The sequence below is a fragment of the Phasianus colchicus genome, chromosome 19 (genome assembly GCF_987193195.1).
Source record: "Phasianus colchicus chromosome 19, bPhaCol1.hap1.1, whole genome shotgun sequence".
NCBI classification, from domain to species: Eukaryota; Metazoa; Chordata; class Aves; order Galliformes; family Phasianidae; genus Phasianus; species Phasianus colchicus.
This window is the reverse complement of record NC_143454.1, coordinates 3773453-3800526: the sequence shown is the minus strand read 5'-3', so window position 1 is coordinate 3800526 and position 27074 is coordinate 3773453. Positions and strand designations below refer to the sequence as shown.

Genomic DNA, 27074 nt, shown 5'->3' with positions numbered 1-27074 from the left:
ATCGGCCCCGTGCCGTGGGAGCTGCAGCGCGCTCAGCCGTGGCCGTGCGGCACCAACGTGGACCCCAGGGCATCAGACTTACTAAAAATTAACAGGTTTCATGCTTTCCTTCACCCCCTGGGACCTGGCTGTGCTCACGCTGCGTTTATGACTTTCCCGGAGCCTGCGGCCATCCCGGCAGCGGGAGTCACAACACCCTGGAACATTCCTTGGGCTGCATCCACGCCCGGCATCCCGGCGGAGGGCCGTGGGCAGCGGGGGCTGCGGCTGTGCCGCCCCGCAGGGCGCTGAGGGCGATCCGCAGGGATCTGCAGTGCCTTGGTGCGCTTCAGGGGTCAGAGATGGGCATCACCCAGCCCAGCTGGCTGCGAGGACCACAGGAGATGGGATGGGAAAGGTCTGTGCTGTTTTTCTGTTGGCGAAATGTTGTCAAAAAGCAACTTCCTGTGCTTTCTCCCTGCGGTGCTCAGAGCAGAGCCAAGGCCCCACAGTGGGCGCAGGGATGTGGCAGCTGGGGAAGGGCAGCAGGGAAAGATGAGATATTAAAAATGCACATTGGTCCAGAGCTGTCTCCAGTCATTTTTCCCTGCACCTGAGGCAGAGAGAGCTTTGCAGCCAAGGGGTTCAGGAGCACAAGGTGCCATCCCTCTCCCAGCAGCCAGCACAGGGGCTGGGCACTGTAAGCAGTGACACGGTGAGGATCCTCACCTTCCCCCCGGGCACATCCCACCATGTCCTTGTAGGAAGTGTTTCTAGATCTTTTTTTTCCTAGTTTAAGTAAGGGGTAGCTCAGGTTTTAAGTGCACACAACTGGATTATAGTAAAGCCACCCACAAGCAGAAAGTACAGGTTTAATTGCACTTTATTTATCAAGAAATGAAATGCAAGTCCTTCAGGCTACCTGTAACAGGAAACAAGAAGTGCAGGTTGCAACTACCACACTCCACGGGGCACTGCTGCAGCAGAGAGGCTGGAGCCACAGCAGGGTTTGTGCACTCAGACACCATCAACCTTCAGCACTGAGATACGATTCAGTTCTTTGATATCTAGAGCAGCTGTTAGGAAACCTCAGCCACGCTCACCCTATGACAGCAGCACAGCCCCAGCAGCTACTTGGCTGCTGCTAAACAGACTTCAGTCTCCTCCCCAGTTTCAGCTGCTTTTGGCCGTTTGCCACACAGAGCACTGGACAGGGAGCTGACAGATGGCTGCACACAGACACTTCTTTCCCCCCCCCAAAAGATGGCACAGGCCAAATTCAGTGGAAGCTAACAGTCGGTGGAACTATCCTAGTAACTTCCATCTTATTAATGGAACAGGGGTATGCGTGTTACTTGTTTTAACAACACTATCTACTGTTCCTACTTCTAAGTTGCTTTAAGTGCAGTGAGAAATAGAAGTGCCACAAAAAATCCAACCAGTCTGCACAGCTGTCTCTCCTCATTGCCCTCCTCCCTGCTCCACTCAGACTGAGCAGCTGAACTGCACACCTGGCTCCCCGCAGAGCCCAGCTGAGGCTGCATTACAGCACACCCGGCCACCACTCCATTCACTCGTGCTGCATTCATCACAGCAAGAGAAAAAGGCACAGGAGAGAGGCTGGGCTGGCTGCAGCAGACAGAATTATTTCCAAGAGATCTTCACTTTTAGTCCGACTTCTATAAAAGTAGTTACCTACTGCAGGGTCCTGCCAGACTTGTTCTTCTGAAGCACTTTATGTAGTTCAAATTTGCATAAAGTTTCAGATTAATCAATGGTTCACAGAAGGACATCAATACTAACATGCAGTGAGACCGGTCAGTTCCTTCAGCTCATCCCAACCTCTGTGCATGTCTGTCAGGTCAGAACAACAGGTCTGAGTGCCCAAGAGTGCAAAGAGAGACTCCTGCTCTCAGGCCCTGTCAGTCTGCAGTAGAAGAGCCTGAGGAGTCCTTGGTTGTTCACAGCTGTCCCACAAATGCAGCTCATTAAGTGCTATGTGCAGAGGGAGTGGCCATGCCCACAGGAAGCCTCATGGGCTCAGCAGGCAGCTCTTCATCCCAGCCAGTCCAGGTCGTCGTCGTCATCGTCACCAAAGAGTGGAGCTGGAGGGGGGCGACCCTTCATGCTCTGAAAATCAAAGCAGAGGGAAACTTGTCAGCCTTACCAGCTTCCCAGTATTCACTAACTGCCACACAGCTCTGACTTGGAAATCTACATCAGCTTTTAGGAGATGATAAATAAGAAGCATCATTATTGATGTTTTTATGTTTATCATATGATGGCTTAATCTTTCAGGAAAGGTGCTTAGAGCTGAAGAGATAAGGGGGGGTTTGTTTTCCTACTCCCTCCTATTTAACCCATGACCTTTTCCTAATGCCATGCAAGCAGGAGTTTGTTGTCACCATTTCAGCCTGTGCAACACCTCCAATTGCAGTGAGAAACAAACCCAGAAGCTGAATTTATACAAAGAAGTGTCTGGGAAGCTCCAAGCTTCCCAGCAGGGGCCAGTCAGCTCCCATAGATAAACTGCAGATTAACGCTTGAGTAAGTTCAGTGGGAGTGGAAAGAAACACATACCACTTCCTCCTCATCCTCCTCTTCAGAGGGAACTCGAGGTTTTGGTGATTTAAGAGATGCTGTTTTGAAGAAGTCATCGTCCTCAAAGAGCCTGGAAGATAAAGAACAAGCAGTTCACTTGCAGAATATGGGATCTTGGTTTCCTTTTGTGTGTTTTATTAAGAATGATATCAAAGTCTCAACACCCAGACCATCTCTGCTTCATGTTTTAAGGTACAGAGCACTCACCAGTGCAGAACAGTTCAGTGATGGGACATGGCAGTCACCAGTAACAGATCCCAGAGGAACTGTACATTCCTCTCCGGGCTCAGCTGGCAACCATTCACATCAGACACCATTACCACCACCTCCACCCAGATGTGAGCAACTGCCTCTCAGCAGTGTGCCCTGGACAACTTGAACTCTGCCAGAGGCTGTCAGTGCATTCAAGACCAGCACCAGATGGCTCCTCAACCCTACACGTGTTGTCCTGTGCTATAGCACAGCTGTACCAACCACTGGTGCGTTGCTGTTGTGCCAGCCCATCAGCAGGAAGATGGGACTGCAGCTACCCCTGCACTTATACCTTACCTGGAACCCTTTTGGCTGGGGCTGGAGCCCAGTTCCTTCTGCTGTGGGACTTCTCTGATGGTAGGTGAGCTCTTCTCTTCTGTGTTGGATACTGAAGCAGGCTCCTGGTCAGAACCAGCTCCATCTGATGGGTCTGTGCAGTTTTCTCCCTCACTACTTAAGGGAGGGGGCTCTAAGCCTCCCACAGGCTCCTCTGCCTCCTGTTCTGCTGCTGGTTTGTCTGCAAGCACAGCCACATCCATTTCTTCTGGCTTGGTTTCTAGAAAAGAAGGATCTGCAGCTTCTGCCTGCAAAGATACTCCAAAGGGACTGTGTTCAGTCTCTGCTTTCTTTATGGGGCTGCTCTCCTGCTTTTGCTCAGCCAGAACAAAATCCTCATCCACCTTGGGAATGGCCTGTTCTGCAAGCTCAGGCCCCTTATCAGCATTCAAGCAGTGTTCAGCTCCAGAAGAGAGAGATTCCTGCTGGACCTCCTCCTCTTCCAGCACTCCACTGCTCTGTGGAGCCTGCTCCTCCTCAGGCATTCTGACCTCAGCAGCAGGAGGTGCAGCTTCACCTTTGTGGACAGACAATGTGCTCACTTCGCTGGGATCAGCAGAGCACACAGCACCCAGGGCAGGGCTGTGCTGCACAAGCTCCTCCTGGTCTGTCTTTGCTCCAAGCGATCCCTCTGGTCTCCCCACTCCAGATTCCTCCTCCTTTTTACTGTCATGCTCTGGTCTCTCCTGCTGTTTGCTGAGTAGCTGCAGTGTTACAGTCTAAGAAATAAAGAGAATGTAGGTTACATCCAAGACAAACCTTCACAGGTCTCTATGTTGTCCCACTACTAGGCTGCTTTGCTACCCACAGTTCATGTCTGCCTCACAGTTATTTCGTACTCCTTACACTGTTTCAGTGCGGGCCTTAATCTCACATTTATTACATTCTATCTCTTATTGCTACTGTACCTTGATTGTGTTCATGACAACACCTAGAACCATCCTGCCACTGTATGTCTCCTCCAGCTCAAATTCACCCCGAAGAGACTGAAATACCCCATTCATTATCTTCTTTACCTGGAAAAGAGCAAGACAGGAAGCAGACAATTCATTAACATCTGAAGCACAGGACAAAAGATAAAAGGTACTTCCCTGGGCAAAGGAGCAATAAACCCAAACACACACACACACACGCTGACTCAAAGAACTTACTGCTTTTCAAATCAGGAATTCTGATAACAAAGTAGAATACATCGTGTCATTTTAATTCACAACTATTTTACACACCAAACCCATTCCTCCAAAACTGAGGCAGGCTGCACAGACCCAAGGCAGAAACACTGCTATGTTTTCAAGTTTTAAGTCTAGGCTTCCTTTGCTCCTTGACAGGTCCTATTACCAAAACCATAGTGCTTTCATAGAGAAAATAAATCCAAAGGAAAGGGGTGAAGAGAAACACTGGCTATTCAAGCTCACTTCTTCTGTGAAGTTCACAGGTGAAGATCTGTAGTCCTGATTCTTCTCCAGCTTTTGGATACATTCTTCATAGTGAGCCTTCAATATCACCATTTCAGACTGCAAGGCTGAATACTGCCAAAGAGAAACGAGAAGTTACAACAATTGTAGTGCTATCTGTGGAACTAAGTTTGCAACGCTGTTGTTTTTTTTTTGTTTGGTTTTGTTTTTTTATGTTTTTAAGTAAAGGGCAAATTGCCAATTGATAAACAAGGCAAGGACCAGGCCTCATCACTGAGCCTGATCTGGTTCACTGGAAGCAACATGATTCTTTCTTCCCTCTCACATTCCTGAACTCATGTTCTTGTTCTGGACACAGGTGGCCTGAGGCTAATCATTACTGCACTACAGTTTGTATTCAGCTGCTGTGTTATCCTCCTTACCTTTTCTTTGATAGGCTCCAGTTGTTCCAAATGTTGCTGAAGCTCAGACAATTTTTGTTCCTCTGCTTTTTTCAACTGTTTCAGAGCTACCAGCTGAAAGACAAGGACCATCAGTTTACAGTCCTGTTCAATGTCACCCAGCTCAAAACTATTTCTGCTCAAAAACAGTAATTGAGATAGAACTGTATAGAAATTGTGGCTGTTGCTTTAGCCTATCAATGCTGACATCATTTTGGCTCTAGCTCATTCAGGAGCTGCAACAGCAAGCTCATTAGCCCACTAAGCCAGCATAAGAGATGCACACAACATCTTGCAGACTAGGTCAAATTCCTCAGACAACCAAGAGGTTAAAAGTCCAACCACTATCAGGGAGCAGAGGACTTAGTTACAGTCATCAATTATTTGGAATTATACTTCAGCAATAAGGAGCAGTCCTTTACCTTCTCTTCCAGGTGGGACACCTGCTGCTGCAGGGAGTCCCTCTGCTCACACACTTCCTGGTACTGCCTAACATGCTGCTCCTTGGCAGAGGCCAGCGTCCGTTCACATTTGGCTTCCCACTGGGATTCCAGCTCTGCCTGGATGAGTGACAGCTGCCCACCGTATAAGAAAGATCATTAGAAACAAACATGCACTTCATCTGAATCCACATAACAAACTGCTGAAAGCTTGGGGCCCAGACAAACGGTAGGAAAGCAACATCACCTGCCCTAGGCTGGACTACCTACATGCAGATGGCAGCCATCATCAGCTCCTGTCCCCACCTCAGAGTTCAGTTCCAACCACAACCCCACAAGTTGTCCCAGACTTCCGATCTCCTGACTTTTTTTTTTTACATAGCTGTTCACTCATCAGCAGCCACATATCTGTCTTTCTACTGGAAAAATGAGTTTGAGGTCATGCCTCTTTCACACTCCTAAGACAGTCTAAATGTGATGCTGCATGCCAGTCTGCATCCAAACTCTAGAATACAAATCTTGGAGTTAAAGAGCAGTGACAAACACCAGCAAAGACATTATGTGTGAACCCCATGTTAAAATTAACCCCAAGAGCAAGTGGCTGATGTTTTCATTCTTTCACAGCCCAAACAGTTTTTAATTACTATTTCCTACCTGTGAGTCATTACAAGCTTTCTAGACACCAGCTGGAGAAGCTCCCACAGCTCCTTACCTGCTCTGCTGCTGCCTGGTCAGTTGAGGTCCTTGCCTTTTTCAGCAACTGCCGAAGTTTGTCCAATTCCTGCTGATACGACCTGCGTATTTCTTCCATCTCTTCCTCAGCTTGAGCTCTCTCAGAGAGCGATTTCTTCTTCCTCTCAGCAAGATTCTGCAATACAGAACAGAACTTAAGCACAGGCCAGACTGCACCAAAGTAGCTTCTTTTCTTCTTGCTAGAGGAGCTTGCTTAAGGAGATGATCTTATTTCAAAACAAAGTTGAGATTTATCTATAGGTAGGAAGGTTAGCATAGTACTGAGTAAGACTAGAAAAAAATATATATATCACATAAGTATGAGCTATCCACCAGCATGGGGATTCTTGCCTGGAGATGAGTCAAGATTCACTTAATCTGCATGCTTACAAGCAACATCATTGAGGCAGATTTCTTGCAAACAGCTGAAATCCTGCATCTCTCTAGCACCAAACATACCCTTTCAAGAGTCTCCTTTTCTACTTTTAGGTCTGTTAGTTCTTCTTCCAATGCTGAAATCTTCATGTCCAAGTGTTTACGACTCTGCTTCTCAGCTTTGAATCTAGTTTGGGTGTCCTCAGAGGCTTCTTGGAGCTCTGCAGAAATACAGTTTACTGTGGGTTTCAGCACTATGCAATTCAAATTAAAGGCTGACAGAAAGGAGCAGTGCTTTTTGCACAACAACTATGCTGACACAGTTGACATCTGTAATAGGAACACAAATGTATCAAAAGCTGCTTCTGTGAAGTGGGAGTGCTTAAAACCTCGGTCTTGATCTAAACTTCTTAATCATAGGAAATCTAGATCCTCTACAGCTAGACAGGCCAAGAGTTTGCTTTACAGACCCTTGTGTCACAGTGACTTTGCTCATCAGTTCAGCCCACTGTCCTATTAGTAGTGGCAAGGATGTGTGTTGCCCTTCAGACATTTGGGTGCACCTCTATCCTTTCATACCCTGTGACTGATCCTGGGGAAAGCAGGAATAAATACCCCAGAACAAAGGAAAAATGTATGACTTACAGAAGAAGAAAAAGAATGACATAAAGAAGCTCTCATGGGACAAGCTAAGTTTTACCTGCTAACTGTGCTTGCATTTTGTTGAGCTGTGTCTCGTGTCGCTCTGCCTCCTGCAGGGCAGCAGAGAGCTGTTTCCGCAGATCCATTTCCTTCTTCTGGTGTGCAGTCAGCTCCAGCTGCAGTTGGGACACCTGTGCTGTGGCAGATGCCAACTCCTCTGCAACTTTGGCCTGTGGCACAAAACAGCAGGGAAAATGGGGAAGAAAAGAAACTGTAGGATATGTGAATGTGAGGAGATGCCACAACTGTGCTCACAGGAAGAACAAGAAGGCTGTGGAGACCTTGTCAGGAATCCAGCACCTAACAGGCACCCCCTAATTGAAGAGGTACTGATCCCCTTTCGCCATGTTACTGTCTCCACACCGATTGGAAAGGTGCACAAGGCCAACAGCAAGCTAACTCAGCCAGTTTTTTTTTTTCCCCTAAATAGTTTAAACACATTTTTAAGACTTGAACAGAGCTATCAGCACTGGTACTGAGTTTTCATGCTATCTACTTAAGGTAAAACCTGGACTTTAAGACCTAATTATTCTCAATAAGCTTACAAAACACTGAAAAAACCACACATAACACAGGGCTATTGTAGCAAAATAAGCACATTTCCTCACAAGCTTGTGGTGCATGATCACCTTGAGGTAGCTGCATGGCTAGAGCTGCCATTTTGAAGCACGGTTCTCACAGTAATTTGTTAACCTGTTTAGATTTAGCATTGCTTGAAGCCAGCAACTTGCATAAGAGCTGGTTCTGAGACAGCTCGTTAGACAGCTGTAAGCAATGCATTTGGATAGGCTCAAGTCACCAAGACAAAGACACAAAGGAGGGTTTCAAATCATGTTGCCTAAGTCGCAAGATTCAGAGGATCCTCTGCAGAGGCAGAACTACAATTCCTGTTGCAAGGAACACCTAAACAGCTTGTACATCTCTGCTTGCATTTGGGTTCCTAACAGGCTTTCATGTTGCTGTAAGTGCTAAGTCCTTCTGAAGCTCCTCTCAGGGTTATCTCCATGAAGGAAATAAAGACAATGACCAACACCTGGCAGAGAAGAGCTGTATGCAAAATCTTCCCAGTCATGACAAGGATGATACATGCTGACCCTGAGGGCTGGGATTCTACACCATTAGTTTTTAAGAACCGTGTTGATAGAGACTGACTAAAACCAGATCTGTTTTCTTTTTATGCTTCCATAACCATCTCATTACTGTTCAGGATACAGACTCCTAGCATGCTAAAATTACCTGTTAGATATATCATGGGGTTCTATTTTAACTCTTCCTGTTATCTTTGTGTGCCCTCAAGGAAAGTAAAAGGGAAATCCTAAGCCAGGAACAGTTATTAGACTGAAAACTCCACAGCTCCAGTGAGCGTTTCATGCCTGTACCAGCTCAGCTCCAGCCTCCAGGTACGAAGAATCTCACAAAATCCATACCTGATCTTACAATTATATAATCACAGCTATTTCTCCTGCAAAGGAGATTAAATGAGCAGCAACGTGGTGAAGTTTGTGGAAAGGGCTCCCCAAGAAGGAGGCAGCCAGCAGCTACACTCCTGGCAGTTACAAAGCCCCTTTCTGAGTGGAAGATCTGTGCTAATTCAAGATCTGAAGCAGTTCTTTTCACCAACTCCTAACTACCTTCAAGAGGAAGCTGGGCTAGCACCACCTAGGGCACAATTATCTGTCATCTACACAGTCAGCAGACACACTGCCTCACCTGGTCCCAGCCCCGATCCACTGGCAGCATGTGCTAGGAAGAGAAAGCAGTGACAGGAAACAGGGAGAGTTAAGAACACAACTTGAAAGGCAGAGGCATTCATCATCATCAGAACAGCTAGTGTTTTATTATTGGAGTCTGAGATATGCCAGAGAAACATTTAAGTTATTCAAGAACTGTAAAAGCTTAGATGGAAGAAGGGGAAAAGTGAGTTAAAGGAAAAGAATCTGAAGAGATCCTCGCACAGATACACTGCATACCACATGAATTATAGTGGAGCAGGTATCAGGCAGGTCATCACCAGGTCCTGCACATAACTACCATTTCATTGCCCTGAGGAGCATGCAGGTATTTCCAATTGTTATGAAACACAAGCCTTAATTGAAAACTGATGTGCTCTGCTAGGGCCAAAGATCTATAAACCCAAAGCAGCAACTTACTAACATCTCTTCTCAGGGACCTTTGTCTACGGATTCCTGGTCTCGATCATGAAACAAAGGACAAACCTCACTTTCCAAGAACAGATAAAACAGTTTTAAAGTTCTCTTCCCTGGTTCTCCTACCAAAGCTATAAATGGAAATAGCAGATTAGATAAAAGGAAAAGGAAGGAATGCCAGGCATCAGATTGCAGTCAATCCTCTACCAAAACTAGGGAAAAGCTTCTCTGGTGCAAATCATGGCTTATCTGGTCTAGCCTGAAGTCTGTTTATGTAGCACTTTATCATCCAGGTAGTGCCTGCTCAGTCAAGTGGAGTCCTACTGCAGATGATGCCTGAAAACTTCCTTTTATTTCTTGTACTTTCAGAAGATGCTCCCTCCCCATGCAAGCAGGATGTCACACTCACTGACAGAAAGGAAGTTGTCATCTCACTCTATTCCTAGTTAGATACCCTTACAATTCCAGTTATAGGTATATACTGTATAGCAATCTGAGCTTTCAGTGGAAAAATACATCCATCCCTCCATCTGCTGATACCAGCACACATCTATCAGTCACATGACTTTATTCTTTACCCTGCAGAAACACTTGTTAGCATACTTTGGAGAGCAGCTACTTCCATAAAATTTTGGTGCACCAGTTCGTGGTACTCAGACAGAGCAAGCATTTATCTTATCACATTCGGACTGCAAAGATACATAACTTAGATGGGGAGAATGGTGCAAGACAGTGCTGTAATTTAGCTGACAGGGCTTGAGAAAGCATAGAAGACACCATGCAATTAGAGATCTCAAATCTGCCCTACCAGGGTAAGAGACTCATGAGTGCACTTCGCAGTATAAAAGCCATGCGTAAGTGCATTTAACTGGCTTGAAAGCTATCTTCCAGTAGCCCCTTTCATAAAAGCACAACACGTTATCCTAGAAACAACTCCCCTGATTGCTATTGAAAGACGTGTTAAAAAAAAAAGCAAACCAAGCACAAACACAATACAGAAGCTCTAGCAGGAAACTGTTTTTCTTATAGCTATCTCAATCTTTATGCCAATTAAAAAGAAAAAACTCTTTTAAAACTGTCAGCCATGTGCATTTTCAGCCAGACCAGGCCCTGCGAGGCACGTAATACCTTAACACGTTGGGCATGTATTTATGAAGTTAACAAGATACTTCCCTGTTAAATTATGAGTATTCAAGCTGTGACAGCACAACGATCTGAATTTATAAACTCTGTGCTGCTTTTATTTTGAAAGCCATTAAAACATTTACATATATATTTTTTTAAACTGCTTTCAAAACATTGAAAACTGCAGTTGTCCTGTATGAGATCTGACTTAAACTGTCCTGGCTGGAGCCATAAGCCTACGATTCTACAATGCTGTCAGCATGGTTTTACCTTCTCCTGTTCTGCATGCAACACTCTTGCCTGTGTGTTTTCATTTGTTGTTTGCAGTGAGTGGTTCCTCTGCTCCATTAACAAGTTACTTTGTTCGACATATCTGTAAACAGAAGAAGATGGCACAAGCACTTTTATAAATACACAAATGGAGCAAGAAGTGATGAGATAGACAAAGCATTTCAAATCAGCTTTCACTAATGAGAAGTCCCAGACAATTCTGTATCACGTCCTGCACTAAGAAGTGCCTTGCCTCCACAGGGTGGAATGGAAGTTCCCAGCCTTCAGTACAGATTACATCAGTTCAGATATGTGCTTTGCCTCTCTGCCACTAGTCTACAATTCGTACCACACAGTCAAGATTTTTGATATCCTGGTAACCACTGGTTTCTGCTTCTTCCTTGAATAAGTTATTCCCCTTCATAAACTTAATGGAACACAACACTGGAACTCACTGGAACTAGGAACACTACTTCCTGTACAATTTCATCCACTTTACTAAAAGGCTAGCAAATCAAAACCACCCCCAGAAGCAGAGAAAGCATGCTCAAAGAAAGTGGCATGAGATCTTTCCCTTTTACATAGTTATGTTTACTGTAAGATCTCATTTGGAGATACACCTTGTGAAGACAGAAGGGGATTAAAAAACACCAATATTTTAGTACAAAAAATAAATCAGAACTTCTCTCCATTCTAGAGATAGGATACCTCCTAGCTACATCTAAGCAAACGTAAGAAACTCTTTGCAGCTGCAGACACCTTCCACTCCTTACCTCTGATTCCGCTCTATCAGCTCACTGATCTTTTCATTCTGCTCCTCAATTCGACTGCTCTTCTCAAATATCTCCTGCTTCAGTCTCTCGTTCTCCTAAAGAACAGTTCAGAATATTCACCCTACTCAGATACTGATGCAAGGAAGTTTAAGCATTTGTTCTGTTCAGATGATTTATAGCAGTGAGGTGTATCACCTCCTCCTGTGGTAAATCACAAAGAAGGCACCATACTAAATTGAGCAAGAATCGTGGAACAGGACAATGGTTGTACTTCAGAATATTACATCTGGTTGATTGTTTTTTTTTTTCCACCCACAGGTAAAGAGATAGTAAAGCTGCTGCTTAGAAAAACTACAAAGCATAAAACTAAGTAGCTATGAGTAGGTGGTTTGCACAATATGGTATTTCCTCTGCAAACCTTCCTTCTGCAAGCTGTTGTAGACTAAGTCCATACCAATTCAAAACGAAACCAAGTTTCTTTCACTTGAGCTCTCTGTCAAGGTCTACTAACTACAAGTATATCAACTCTGACTTCTAAAGTCCCAGAAGAGAAAATTGCTGGGTGCACAGAAAAACAGTTGTGCATACAGGTGCATGATGGAGACAGAAATGGCTGTAGATCATATCCTTTTCCCTAGCCAGCTGGTTTTGGCCATACAGAAATAAAGTATATGGATGAATGTACATTTAGGCCAAGCCAGTAAAGCTATCTTCATTAGAAATAACACAGTTCTTTATGGAAATAGTCCAGTAAGGCTGGCTATGATCACCTGGATTATCCGCTGGATGTTGCTCATGATCATGGAGGCTTCCATAGTAACAGATGAGATACCAGGCAGTAGTGAACTGTTCCCAGTGTTTTGTTTCTTCATCTCCTCAACCTGTAGAAACAAGCCAGATGAAATGAATTCATGGATGTAGGTAAGTGTCAACCATCTGCCATTTCACAGAACCATTTCACTTTTCTATCTGACCAGCTCCAGGGCGCACGCTGCTATAAAAACTGTGACATCTCCTGAAGTGCAGCAAAGCAATCCAAACACAATGCTTTAGATTACATTTAAGGAAGTAAACACCTCCCCCAAAGCTAGTACAAACTTTTTCCCTAGTAGCCAAATTGCTACCATTTCAAGGTCTGACAAAACTGGAATTCTCATTAAGTTAAGATACTGTTTACAAACTTCATGCAGGTATGTACAAAGAGCCATCTCTCCAGAGGATATTTGGAGAGCAAACAGTAGTAACTTTGTCGTCAGTCCTGCCTACCTCATACATTACCTTGGCAGCCAGATGATCCATTTTATCTACTACTTTGCTAACAGCCAGCCGGATTTCAGTGTTATGCTGCCGAACTTCTGTCATCAAAAAGGAAGTAACATCCCCAGGTGCTTGAATGGAAAGGAAAGTTCTATAGTCACAAGGGCAAAGTGTTTGCACACATGTATCAGAAGCAATGCTTAACAGTTTGCAACCTGCTAGAGAGGATGGCCACTCCCTTTTTCCAACCCCAACTTCACACCTCCTCCTTCCCCCCTTCTCTCAAGACCTCCTTCCTCACCCTCAACCTCCTCATCCAAAATAATAAATGTTGTACCTACACTATTTTTTTGAGCTATTTTCTAGAATAGCATACATATTTCCAAAATAAAGTGAATATGCAGGTTTATGACTGCATGAAATTCTTGAGCTGCCTGAGAGCAGTTAGGTAAACAGGAGAGAACCCCTCAGAACACTAGAACAGTACACAGAATGGTATGATCAAACAATAGGAACAGAAGTTGGCTTCTGAGCCCATACTGAATAACTGTGCTCCAAAAAAGGCTCAGCTATACTCAAATCCACACAAAATCTACAACAGGGATTACCCTTTTTTTTTTTCAATGCTATTTGCTCTTCTTACGTTGCGTTCCATTTCTGAGCTAATTCCTCCTTCTCAGAAAAAGCTCTTCCCCCAGGTGATAGGATAGCTGTTAAAATTGCTTCACTAGTTCAAGAAGTATTTGCAATAAGATAGTTGTTATTTTTATATGGTTATATTCACAGCTGGAAGTACCAGCTGCAAGATGCCTTTAATAATACATAACCTTAGGAATACAACTACAGATTTCCTCCCCTTTTGCACTCCTTAAGCAAAGAAAAAAAAGATGTATATTTACCGGGAAGCATTTGCCCCTCCCTGGTAATTAAAAACAAGAACATTTGAAACAGCACAACATTACAGCCAGGGTAAATGTGTATGTTACCACCACCACCCGAGACCACTGCTATAAACAGCTCACTGCAGGTATTAAAAGCTTCCATAAAGCATGTGCTTTTCAAACATACCTTGGTAAGGTGCAGGATACATCTGTCCTACAGGCTGGAGCTGAGAAGCAGATGTAGCAGTTTGGGAATAAGCAAATGGCATGCCTGGATATGGCTTGCAAAACAAAATCAACAGATTAGATGTTTTCTCCCCTCATACTAGAATGGTTTTCATGACTTTTTAGACCCTGAAACAAAGACTATATTCAAAAAGAATAAAACAAGAACAGAGAGTAGAAAGTCAAAGAAACTCAAACAACTTTGCTTTTGGAAAAATAGCACAGACAATTCTTTAAAGGCTTAGATATTTGATGTTTTACTCATTATCAAATATTTTCATCTGGATCCTTCAAAAAGAAGCAGTGCTTCACATGATATAGTGTTTGAGTTACTACAGTTTACTCAGTTACCCTCTTCACCAAAGCTTAACCAAATCTATGTTAGCCTACATTCATAGAGGTAAAGATCAACATGTGAACAGCTCCCTGCAGCTTGTTGGATGTACAGTAATTCAAAGTTATACTAACTTGAACATGAGGATATTCCTAGGAAATTATCTTGCATTTTCTGAACCTGCTCAGGGCTCATCAGAAGCAGCTATATAGAATCTGTTAACAATCTGTTAATGTGCTGAAGGCTAGGAGTATTTCACTCTTATCAATTTACACTGTCAGTCAAAAAAAAAAAAACCAAACCAAACCAATCCACATAACTTCTTCCAAGTTTTGAGAAGAACTCAAAACATCAGGGTTAAATTTTATGCTTGCAGTGATTTGGAACTATTGGTTTGAAAACTTCACTCTAATTGGTAGTTTCTGTCTTTCAACAGAGAAGTTCATCTTCTAAACCCAGTTACCTGTCAAAATTTCCTCAATTTCAACATAAAGAAAACACAAAGCCAGAGCAACATATCGGTTTCTTTCTTCACAGTGCTTTTACTCATTATCAAATATTTTCATCTGGATCCTTCAAAAAGAAGCAGTGCTTCACATAATATAGGCCACTGACTTCAAGAACTTTCAGAAAATAGGTAGAACTAAAACTGCGTACAGTAATAAGCTTGGTTTTATACTTCATAGAATTGTTCATACAATGGCTCTGCTCCAAGTGTTCAGTATCTATTGTGAAAAATGCATTTTAGCATGTTTGTTGAGCACCCAGGAAGCTTGTTGCTGAGCAGGTCGTCACTGTACAGCAGCGGCACTGCAAGCCTTTTAGAAGGCTGTTCTTTTGCTGGATGAAAAGTGACCCACAAAGACATGGGTAACTGAGCTCTCCCAGGAAAACAGAATGTGACCAAGGAAAACCTAATCTAAAATGCCTTCATTTTCACCTACCCTGCAAGTATGTGGAAATTTCTTTTATCCACCACAAAAGCTGGTACTGAAGAGGGATGGTTAACTCTTAGTCCAAGAAGTCCTTTCTAATCAAAAACTAAGAAGCACGTTATTTAACTTCAGAGTGCCAGAGTTGTAGAAAGCAGCCTGGAATTGTCAGCTTTATATGCTGCTGGAGTTCTTGCTCCCAGCAACAGAGAGGACAAAGACTTCTGATTAAAAACAGAAGTTCTAATAGTCTCCTCAATTTGAGTTTGGTACCTGAAAGCCCTGTGCTCCTCCAGGCAGAACTGAATGGGCTTGGATCGTTGCAGGCATTAAAGCAGCAGAAGATACCGGAGGTGCAGAACCAGATGCTTGAGCTACTGAAAGGGAACAAAGAAATCCAGCACATCAGAAAGCTGCTAGAAATATTTTATCTTTTAAAGGCAAAAAAAAAAAAAAAGTCACTGAAAAGACCAAAAATTTAATGCATGCCTGCCTGTAGTCTTGGGAAAATCAAATACAGTCAAAGAATTGAGAGTGGATCAAAGAATTATCTTTCATGGAAATTTCACTTCTAACCACAAGTTCAATTTAGACAAAGTCTTTATCATACAAACAAAGGTGCTTTGAATTAACAGACACAAAACATTACCCAGATGGACTCTGAAGGCTGCTCAGCTGATATTCACTGCTCTACCATGGAAAAACAGGTCAGGCCTGTTCTTGAACTGCCAGCCTTCTGATGCCCTTTGCTACCATTTCCAACATTTTCAACCTACAGATTTTGCAAGCCACAGAAATTTCAGACATATCAGAAGTCTCACCCTGACATTAAATGACAGGGTGAAAGGCCAACTCACACATTATTCTGTGATACAGCTGCTTTACCTCAAGTAGTAATGTGTACACAAGATCATAAAAAAGAAAACAAACTCTAAAGATGTCAGTCTCATGCTCTATGAATTACACCTACAGAGCTTTGGATCAGTATATCTCAGAGTTTATCAGTTCCTACTTCAGTTCCTGACAGCAATCTTCTACTCACAGGCCTGGTACCTGAAGCCCACAGCAAAGTGAAATTACTCTGTTCCCAACACAGCCTCCCCAGCATATTACCTTGTGGTGACACTGTAGGCAGTACTGCATGAGCTGGTTGTGACGATCTCATGGAAGATGAAACCACTGGTTGTGCTGCCCCTCTCAGTGAATTTGGATCCTAAAAACATTTCTACATATTAAAATGGACATCAAAGAGCAACTTAACAGTTTGAACTTAAGTCTATTTGACACTAGTTGTTACCCAATCAATCCATTTGAACTACTCAGCAATACTGGAATTACTGATTTTTTTTTTTTTTTTTGCCATAGAAACAACGTGCATCCTCTGTAGAAAGGAGGGCTGTTGTTATGAACTCTACTTTAGGTAAGTTACATAGAAAGCATTAAAACAAAATCTCACGTGAGTCATTAATGTACCTCTATTTCTGAGTCACTGGAGTCAAGCTGACTACCTGCTGTCCCAGCAAGGAAGGGCAGCATGGGCTGACCCATTTTAGCCATCCGAGAAATTAGCTTTGCCTTTGCTACGTCTGGATTCTGAAAGAAAACATTTGCAGTTACTCCTCTGTCACTCAGCCCTGTGCCTTCAGATAGTACAGAAGTCTAACCCTGCCAAAGGCCTAAATCATTAACCCACCACTTAAAACTCATCTATATAAGCCTGCTTTTTTCAATTTTTCAGTGATTGAAAAACTAACTTTAAGACAAAATGATGGATGTATTAATCTGCCTTACTTTTTACATTTTCCCCCTGGGCTCACATTGCTGCCATTACATAGAAAACTGACACAAAACAAAGCAATAAAAAAGTGACATGGAACACTTTTTTCTGTAAAGAATGGCTTTTCCAAATTAAGGAAGTCACTCAGCAGCTTTTTCTATCCTCAGCCATGCACACAAAGTCTTGATCTCATGAATGTCCCAACCACTCTTTGCTATCCATTTTAAATTTGTCCATTTATATGAGAAGACAATTAGCCTTACAAGAATGCACATGAGCAAAGTGACTTGGCATTCAAGAGCAGGAACCAGAACTCAGAACTGGGACTGCAATTCCTCATGTCTTGCTATCTCATTCACAAATAATCTGTTATGAATAAGGTGAATATTTGAGAGCATCCTGCATAATGTTCTCTTGATCTTCAGCAATACTTAATGTAAAGGTGAAAACAATGGAGCTTCCCTACATAAGGCTTCAAATTAGTTAGGAAATAAAGCAACAGCACTTACTGCTAACTGTTCACTGATGGAGTTGGACTTGGCCCGAACAGCTGGCTCCCTGAAAAGCCAAACAGACAGTTAATAATTGTCATAAATAAAAATGAAATTTTATTTTTATTAATATTGTGCTTTTCTAAATAACATCAAGTACAACATCCCCCATAGAAATTTTTCTTACAATTCTTGTATTTCCTTCCCCTTTACTTTTGGAAGGTTCCTTGCAGCATTACTTGCAGATTTCAGAATATCATTATAAGGGAGTTCCACAGCTGTGGAACAGGTGATTACAGAAAGATGATTTTGTCAATTCCTGTAAAAGCCACATGCTGGTACAAACAATTGTATCCAAATTTATTAACAAGTTATCTACTGTGTCAAAAAAATCCAAGCACTTAAACTTGAAAACTTCTCCCTAAGAAGGACAGTCAACCCATTTGATTAACTTAAGAAAGCAATGTCAGTGTAAAATTTGCAATTGAAGAAGTTAGCTGTGCCCCAAGGCCAACTCACAGCTATACTGCCACCAGATATGAGAAAGCTTTTTTTTTTAGCAGTACCCATACAGCTTAATAACACTAGATCTCAGAAACATTGTAGAGCAAAGATTTCTTTCATGAGTGCTCATTTCAATTACTTTAAACCTGAAAGTCAGCATTCAAGAAGAAACCTTTCTGCAATATTCACCTACATTCCTACACACTGATGGCACAACACTGGCACACAGAGGACGCACATTTGCCAAGTGATGTGTTAACACAACATTGTCTATGATGTTTATGAGCATTACCATATTTTAATGCAGCAAGTTGTTTTAACAATGCTTCTGCTTACCCAGGCTTTGGAGGTATTGTAGATGGAGGCAATAAAACAGAGTCTGCAGAGAAGCCATCTGAATTAGGCACTGGTGAAGGTGCAGGAGAGTCCCTTGAACTAATGCTCTGTCCATCTGAGCCAGAGCCTTCCTTCACTAGCTTCACCTTAAGAAACATATAAATAAAATATTATTCCAGTCTCCCAAAAAGGATTTGCTTGATTCTGATGACTACTTCTTTGCCAAGTTTATTCACTTCAAGTGAGAACATGTATGACTTGGAACATACAAGAGAACATTTCACCATTTGGAACTGGAGAAGCAAAGCCTTTACAACCTGTCAGTCCTCACTATTTGGATTTGTAATAGCTCACAGGTAGGATAATAAAGAGATCCCAAAACAGCTGGAACAGACATGGCTTAGTAAACAGCCTGGATGGATTGTTTTATTTTAATTTTAAAAGAAATGCACCTTCCTGAGGAATTTTGTTCATAACTGTTTCTAAGCTGCAAACAGCAGGTTTCTGCAGACAGATGGTACGATCCAACAAGAAAACAGATGCAAAATAAATACCTGAGAGAAGACACTCACCCGCCTAACCTCCACCTCAAAAACTAAAGTAGAGTCTGGAGGGACACGGCCAGCCACTCCCTGAGTCCCATAGGCCCAGGCTGGAGGAATAATGAGATAGCGCCGTCCTCCTTTCTTCATCCCCATCATTCCTTCTTCCCAGCCCTTTGATATTCAGGCACCAGAAGAGAAAGCAAACAGCATGACTACTGACATTACAGTTTCTTGTAATGTAATTACATGCTGATCAAGACTGCTCCAGGCACCATTTACAGAAGGTTCCAAAGCACAGAGAGCTTCTTGTAAAGTCTTGCTCAATTTTAGCGTGCAGCATTAAAACCATGTCTTACATCAAGTCAATGGCCTTTTATAGATTGCAGCATTAACTGAAGAATAAAGATGCAAATCCCATCATGTTCATAATGAAATCAAACAGATACAGTAATCTCCATCATGAAGTTAAGACAAGTTTTACATGTCATAACAGCACTATACGGGAGAAAAAACCAGCATGCAGCATACAGAAATTCTCCATTTGTATGTAGCTTGCAGGGCATACAGCATCAATCTCTCTCAATACTCAAACAAAGAACAGGATTCTGAGGCATTCAGAGATTACTTCCTAATTGCTACAGTTAGATTTAAGAAGTGCTCACAGAAAACAGTTATTATCTGAGAGTTATAAGCCAGAGCAACACACAAAGTGTCAAATCAACACTGACACTAAACAGGACGGCTACTGCAGCCAGACAACATTAATAACAAGATGCACAATAAAAAACAACAAAAACAGTGCACCTTCAACAAAGGACAACTTGTAAAAGGTCAAATGTGAATTATACAGATAATGGCAGGGACCTGAACAAAAGTAACTGATTCACAATCTAACTTCACCAAAAACCATAAGAGTAGCTGGATTGAAAAACTATTACAGTTAGTACCCTCTCACAGTTTGATTTGGGGGGGAGGAGGGGGCAGAAAAACATTCTAGGTGTCACTAGTATCTTTTATTAGACAACTCTTGTCAGTTGTGTTCACCTTCCTGTGCCCTTCTTCCAGATGTTAGAGCAGAGTTATTTGACCCTCTGCATCTGTGGCATGTACATGGAGAGGAACGTAAAGTTCTCAGATTGAATTTCCTCTTTTGGTGTCAAGAAACCCTGTTTCTAAGTAATGGATTACATCACTTCCAGAATAGTAAGCTCCCTACTTTCAAAATAGGACAACTTTCCATTGTTACTATGAAGGGGACTTAGACATACCGCTCAAATTAAGGAAATACAAATTTCTTGAATAAGTCACCATTATAGCGTTTCTCATTTAATGAAACATATAAGACAGAGCACGTATGAATCTTGAACAAAGTCTTCAGGAATTCAGAGATTCAAGACAATAGTTTTATTACAGTGAAATGCCAGAAGTTCTACCTTGATGACCTTTCCAGATCCCAGTTTTAGGCGCAACAACTTGTCCTTGTTAACATTTGAGTCAAACACCTGGATGGAGAGTTGAAGAGCAAAAATACAAGATCACATTCATTTCTCAACTGTTTCAAGATTCTCAATACTGCTTTACAAATTTCATAAACTCCTATGGCCTCTTACACGCTATTTCCCTCCCAGCTTCCCTTCCAAAATTAACTCAAAACTAACATAAGACAGAACACAACTAGAATTTCTAGTCTATTGTGTAGCACAATTTCTTGAAGTGAGTGATAGATGGAGACTCAGACTTTAAAACTGTTTCAAGCTTGATGGTCAGGACAGGATTGATCCAACAAGAACACTGCACAAACAGAACAACTGTCTACATATTTTGTACTTTAAACTCAGACATGAGCAGCTGAACAACTCCTACAAATAAGAAGCAAGCTCTGCCATGTGTACCACTGACTTTATGGAGAGAAGCACACTAGTCTCTGACAGGCACGTAATGATAAAGAAACAAAAACTACCCCACAGATGAAAAACAAAGTTGTTGGGTCTTTTTTTTTTTTTAATACTAAAAGGCTCAACTGCAGATTGATGCAAATGCAGAAAACCCTTTGCTATGAATTATAGTAATAGTTAAAAGAGAAGTGTTTTGAAGATAACACTTTGGAATCCCAAAGCAAGTCTTCCGCCTTTACTTTTCTGTCCTCTACAACTACGTCCTATCCTGCTGGCTTGTAAACAATCCCATCCATTTAACACTTGTAGATGTGTTTTATGTCTTCTTACTACTTCATCATACTGCTTTCAAAATGAGCATAGCTAGTTTCATTGACCTCTGTCACCACTTTGTTCGGAGTACTTATGAAATTTAAAAGCATTTCAGTCACCTCCTTTGAACAGTAACGAAATCCCTTATTATTCTACACATAATACATTTAATCTCACAAAAGGTGAGAAAAATGACTAAAAGCATATCTTTAAAGCACCAGCACTATGCTCGAAGTGGCAGATTTCTTCTGGGGACTATCACATCCACACATTAGTAGGTGGCAGAAATGTCTTTACCTGTCCAAGCCCATTGTTTTGGAACAGCCAACCTGTGTAGGCAATCTCCAGAGAGTCCCCTCCTTCGACTCCCTGCCCTTCTCCAAGAAGGAGATCCTGGTAGAGGACTGAATCAAGCACTGGGGAGCTGTTGTATTTGGCAATGCACACCTGCAAAAGGAAGGCACATCAGCATCTTGGCCATTAAAACAGAGTGGCAGGTTCCATCACAACTCCCTTACCCATCTGATGCATTTCTTACTGTACTGATCAAGCACAGGTTATAGATGTGCTCAGAAGGCATTCCTTGTTTCCCTGTGCTAAATTTTACAAAGCTATATAAATTAAAAAATACCTTTAAAGTCATTGGTCTTAAAATATGTCAGAAACTTGATAAGAAAACCCATCAGAAATAACAGGCTCCCTGCCTCTAATAAATAAAATTCAGCCAAGCTCTTTCAAACCTGCTTCAGTCACAATCATGAAGACCCTCACAGATGAGCTTCATCTCCCAGAAGCAAAGAGATGCATCTTAGTCTGTCTGCTGTTCAAGCAACAAGTAGCAAGTCATATCCTGCACAGAGTAAGTAGTTACCTGTTTACTGAAATCCATTGCTGCCTTTTCTGACTCAAACATGATTGACCAGTTTTGCCTTTGATCATCATAGAATGTGCTGTAGTTGTTGGACTGGACCTGTGGGAAAGGAAATCAGTCCGATGCTATATGTTAAAAGATGGATTCAATTAATATAAAAATAACTTTTAAAAAATCACACACTGCATCCAACAGGAACTTTAAATACGAGCTACTGAAATTAAATAGAGGTAGAGAAAGAAACCTGCCACGTTACCACCCAATTTCAGAATGAAGAAGTCAGCCCTTATTACTGTGCTCATTATAATGGGAGAAATGTTTCAAATATTCAGTACTTCATAGAACCATCTTAATAAAGCTGCAGCATCTTTGAAGCTAGGTTCTGTTATACTGAGATTTTCCACTTATAACAATTCTCTTTTTCACAAGTGCTGATCACAGCAGGACTTCCACGTGCAACCAGAGTCACTCAGAACTTAACACTAAATAAAACATTTCTCCACTAGTTAACTACATAACACTTCAATCTTTCAAAACATGCTTATAGAACTAGACAGCAAGCTAGGGTCATGATCAGACATCTGGATTGAAATTCTGTTATTTCAGAGTGGAATTTCTAGTCATCAACCAAGAAGTTCCACATCACCATAATAACAAGCTAACAGCAAATCACAACACCCATCTTCTGTAAAATCAGCAGAAAACAGCTTCCTGAGAGATCCCATTTTAGGGCTCACAATGTTTTAAGTGGCTCTTATCACAAAAATGCTGAGTATCAAGACTCAGAGCGGAAATACTTCCTTGCCATCACTTCCATCTGCTTGCTCATTTGTATTTTCTCAGTCACTTAACCACAGATGATTAGCAGGAGGAATTTTGCTCTGTTGCTATTCATTTTAGGACCGCAAAACTCAAAAACATCTGTGATCTGGAGGTAAAAATACACATCCTACAGATGTGCTTTCATTAATAAACCTACTGATTTCATAGGGCTCTGCAAAAGGTAGATTTAGCAGTCTCTTGTGCAACAATTAGGAGAACAGCACTCCCTATCACGGTGCCACCTCTTGCTACATCAGTCAGGTGTTTGATCTCAAAGGCTATAATCTAAGAAAACACTTCAGAGCAAACAGAGGTGCATTCCAAATAATGCAGTGTACCAGATGCTTTTCTAATCCAGCCTTACCGTGAGTACAAAGCCTGGGTGGATCCTTGCAGAGGTGATCTGTTGCTGCTGACTGATGTAAAGGAGAATCCTGTACTGGATTCAGTAAAGAATTATGCAGGAAAAAAAGAAAAATAAAAACCAACAGAAACTGAAGATGTTTTCAATATGAGTGTGCTTAATTCTGAGCCTAACACTACAGTATTACAAAATACACCTTGCAGCATCATTTTTCACAGGAAAAATACTTTACATAATTTTCTAACAGCTATTACGGACACTTGAAAACATGCAAGCAAAGTGGTTCAACAATAATTCTTGTGCAGTAAGCAAGATGCCTTCACTAATTCCACATTTTTCCACATTAAAAAAAAATGTGCTAACCTCTCAATACATGAAGCTCATAATGCATGATGTGCAGGAATGTAAAAGACTGAGCAATAACAGTAAGTTAGAAGGAGTTATACAAACGTTAAAGAATTCAGAGATAACACTGCATTGACATTTACTATGAGACATGATCTAGTAAGAAGAAATACTTCCCTTTCTGCACTTATTGTAAGGCTTCTTCACTCAGGAAGTAGTTTAACATAGTACTTTTTCTGCTGCTGTTCTTGTAAAAGCATAAGTAACTTAGTGAGACAATATCAATCAGGGGGAGAGAAAACACCTCAACCAGCAACATGTACAGACTGAACATGTAAAGTATCCTTTAAATATATCACTTTTCTGGACAGTACAGACCATATTCTTAAGACTACTCGGGAAAGAAGGTTTGGAAAGGAGAGATACCAAACCAACAGCACTTAAGGAAAGCATCTCTGTACTACTACACCGATTTGTATTCTATACTGATTTTCACACACACAGATTTATGATTCAGCTGTCAAAGGTTCCAAGTAAATCACGACATCAGTTCCACAAACATCAGAAAAGGTGTAGCACCCCAAACAACACAAAATATTTCAGTCTCAACTGAGAAGAGATCTTCCAAAGAAATTTGCAGACTGCAGAAAAGATGTCATCAAGGTAAATGAGCAAATAAACCAAGGAGGCAGAGAGGCATAAGCAGCAGTGGAACTAAGACCTTCAACATGCATCCCCAGTGAGCTCAGAGAAACACTGCTTCATATCAGCACATCCTCAGCATGAAAAATATCATAGTGAAGTGTTTCTCACCTCTTTAGTAGCATGGCTCCCCACTACAGCTGCTCCATACTTGCCTTGTTTCAAATACTGCCCGTTTGTACTGGAAGAGAAGTGAGACACTCAGCTGTGGAACAGCCCCTGCCTCAGATATTTCCCTCTGCTGTTGCTTTTCCTCTTTAGAGTTCAGATCCCTTTCCTCATGACCAAAAGTGCCTGGGAGCACTTCTGAGCTTAAAGAAACTACAACTTTCTTGCTTACTCACAGATAACAGAAGCATATATTGCATAGTTTGAGATGGAAATTGCACGTATGCAAGGCAAGCAAGCTTTCACATGACAGCTGCAGCAAACATACAGTTACACTGCTGTCATTCTATGTTCATGCTTCAGTTTTCCACAAGTGAAGATGAGACATAAGCTTCTGACAGAGCTGGTCAGAAACTGTGCAGATGTCAGGTCAGCACACTAGCATGCAGTTCCCTGCAACGCACAAACTGAGAACTTGCTGTTTACTTGGCAACTGTGCAGTCCTGAACTGACCCCTTTTTTTTGGGTAGAAGCTTGCATCGAATTGCAGCATGCAGACACCTCTACAAGATGCCTCTTCCTACTTATCCAAAAATATCTGCCCTAACAATTAGTTTCAGGTCCCAGAGACACAGACTCTAAAATACAATGCAGAAAACCACTGCTGCACTTACTATCGATAAGCATGAACCGCAGTGGCCATGAAGACTGATGGTGTTCCTGTAGCTGCTGGGGCTGTGGGCGCCTTCTGGGCTGCCTGACCTGCTGGGAAGCAGAAAGCAGCACTCAGTGACACAGAACTGCCACATCCGCTGGCCAGTGACAAGGTCATGATACATTCCTTCCACAGAACAAAATAACTTCAGCTACTGAAGGAAATGGGGCCCTTTAGTCTGGGGAAAAGAAGGCTGAGGTGAAATTTTATTGCTCTCTTCCAATATCTGAAAGGTGCTTACAGCAAGAGAGGGGTTGGTCTCTTCTCACTGGTGACAGGACGAGGGGAAATGGCCTCAAGTTGTGCCAGGGGAGGTTTAGGTTGGATATCAAGAGACACTTCTTTACAGAAAGGATTGTTAAGCACTGGAATGGGCTGCCCAGGGAGGTGGTTGAGTCACCATCCCTGGATGTGTTTAAAAACTGTTTGAGGTGGTGCTCAGGGATGTGATTTAGCAGAGGGTTGTTAGAGTTAGGGCAGCATGGTTAGGTTGTGATTGGACTCGATGATCTTTAATGGCTTTTCCAACCTGAGTGATTCTCTGATTCTAACTCCAGAAAATGATTACAGAACAGAGTAATATTCTAAAGTCCCTACAGACTGCAAGAATAACCCAGATGCAGAGAGAGTACTAGAGGAAGATAATATCAGGAAAGAAAAGCTAAGTGAATATTTGCAGTGCTGATCCTCACAAAAGCCCTCATTGAGCCAGGATACCTGCTACAAAGATCTTCCTGCCATGTGATCAATTCAGCCACTTACCAGCTGCTGTCTGACCCTTCTTGGGCTGCTTTGGTGCAGTGTATTGAAAGAATTCATTTCCCTGGCTTGAGACTGTCTGATCCAGTCCAAAGAGAGAGGCCAATCTCGCACTACAAACAAAAATGAAGCAACTTACTCTATTTGACACAGACTTCATAGATAAGGAACACCATTAACTGAAAGTCACATCACACGCAAAGTGCTTACAACCATTTCAGACATAAGGTGATGTCTGTTAAGCAGCTCTATAGTTAGACATCCAGTTTTAAAAAAGTAGAACAAAGAAAGAGGGCTGAGCAGCACAACGATGTTTCATTTCCTCAAAAGTGAGCGTAAGAAGCAAAAAAAAGCCCTGAGGCAACACCAAAAGAGAAGCCACTTTAAAGCAATGAATAAGACTACCCTCCTATTAAGCAGTGCATTGTTACATTACTGGAAAAATAACATGTGACAGCAGAGAAGTCATCATTTAGCACTACAAATCTCAAGGAAATATATCCTCTCAACAAGGCTTAAAGCTCTCCTGCCAGAAGGGCAAGCTTAATACCAAAAGTAAGCCTGCAATTGCTGAAAGACACATCATTCACAGCTCTGCTGCTGTTTTAAGCCCATTTAAACTTTGCTACTCTGGGTAGTGGGACAGAAGCACGTCGATGTCTGCAAGGACAGCACCACTGAGACAGGAGCCGGAGATCTTTCAGAAATGAGCCGTTCGCTGAGCGGAGGAGCGGGAGGACGCGCAGACAGCAGCACGGCTGGGAAGCACCATGCAGCAAGCAGTTACACAACGCGAGGCTGCGCGCTCAAACTGCTGAGCTCAGCCGCCTCCTGCGCTGAGGGGAGGCTGAGGGAGCCTGCCTGCCGCCCGGCCCCGAGCTCGGCGACGAGCGGGGAGCCCACACGGAACACCGAACCTCACGGCCCGGCCCACGGGAGGGCAGCCGGCTGCAGCCTGCCCGGCCGCCGCGCTCTCCAGCGGGGGGCACCCAGCGGCCACTCACCCGGTGGCGGGGGCCAAAAAGTCGGCGTCATCCTCCTCCGCCGCGCCGAACATACCGGCAGTCCCTCAGCCCCGCGCTGTTGCAAACGCCTCAGCCGACAGCGGCGCACTTTGCGGCCGTAGGAAGACGGCGGGAGGAAAGGAGGCCTGGGGGTGGAGCTTAGGTGACACATCCGGTGGGCGGGGCTTAAATGACATCCCGGGGCGGGACTTAGATGGCACATCCGGGGCGGGGATAAGGGGACAATGTCAAGAGAGCGCTGCGTAGTGTCACATCCGGGGCGGGGCTTAGAGGACAAGCTAAAGGGG

General features: G+C 42.8%; 1 protein-coding gene across 9 annotated transcripts; it reads right to left on the bottom strand.

Moving 5' to 3' along the window:
• Positions 1-844: 844 nt before the first annotated feature.
• On the bottom strand, positions 845-26947 carry FKBP15 (FKBP prolyl isomerase family member 15). 9 transcript variants are annotated; one of them, XM_090121614.1, is made up of 30 exons: positions 26767-26947; positions 25766-25875; positions 24963-25053; positions 24292-24361; positions 23134-23208; positions 21948-22046; positions 21374-21523; positions 20303-20371; positions 18897-19040; positions 18325-18470; positions 17503-17551; positions 16690-16809; positions 16330-16429; positions 15490-15593; positions 13913-14006; positions 12854-12975; positions 12358-12468; positions 11588-11682; positions 10815-10917; positions 8983-9015; positions 7271-7442; positions 6655-6791; positions 6176-6331; positions 5446-5598; positions 5006-5098; positions 4584-4697; positions 4077-4184; positions 3130-3887; positions 2560-2650; positions 845-2109 (listed from the first exon to the last, which is right to left on the bottom strand). In XM_090121614.1, the coding sequence occupies exons 1-30, from the start codon at positions 26817-26819 to the stop codon at positions 2035-2037; spliced, it is 3795 nt and encodes a 1264-aa protein (XP_089977740.1). In that variant the 5' UTR covers positions 26820-26947; the 3' UTR covers positions 845-2034. The 9 variants fall into 9 exon arrangements, with proteins under 9 accessions (XP_089977740.1, XP_089977742.1, XP_089977743.1 ...); XM_090121616.1 differs by having other exon boundaries at positions 15490-15590; XM_090121617.1 differs by having other exon boundaries at positions 24963-25050.
• Positions 26948-27074: the final 127 nt, after the last annotated feature.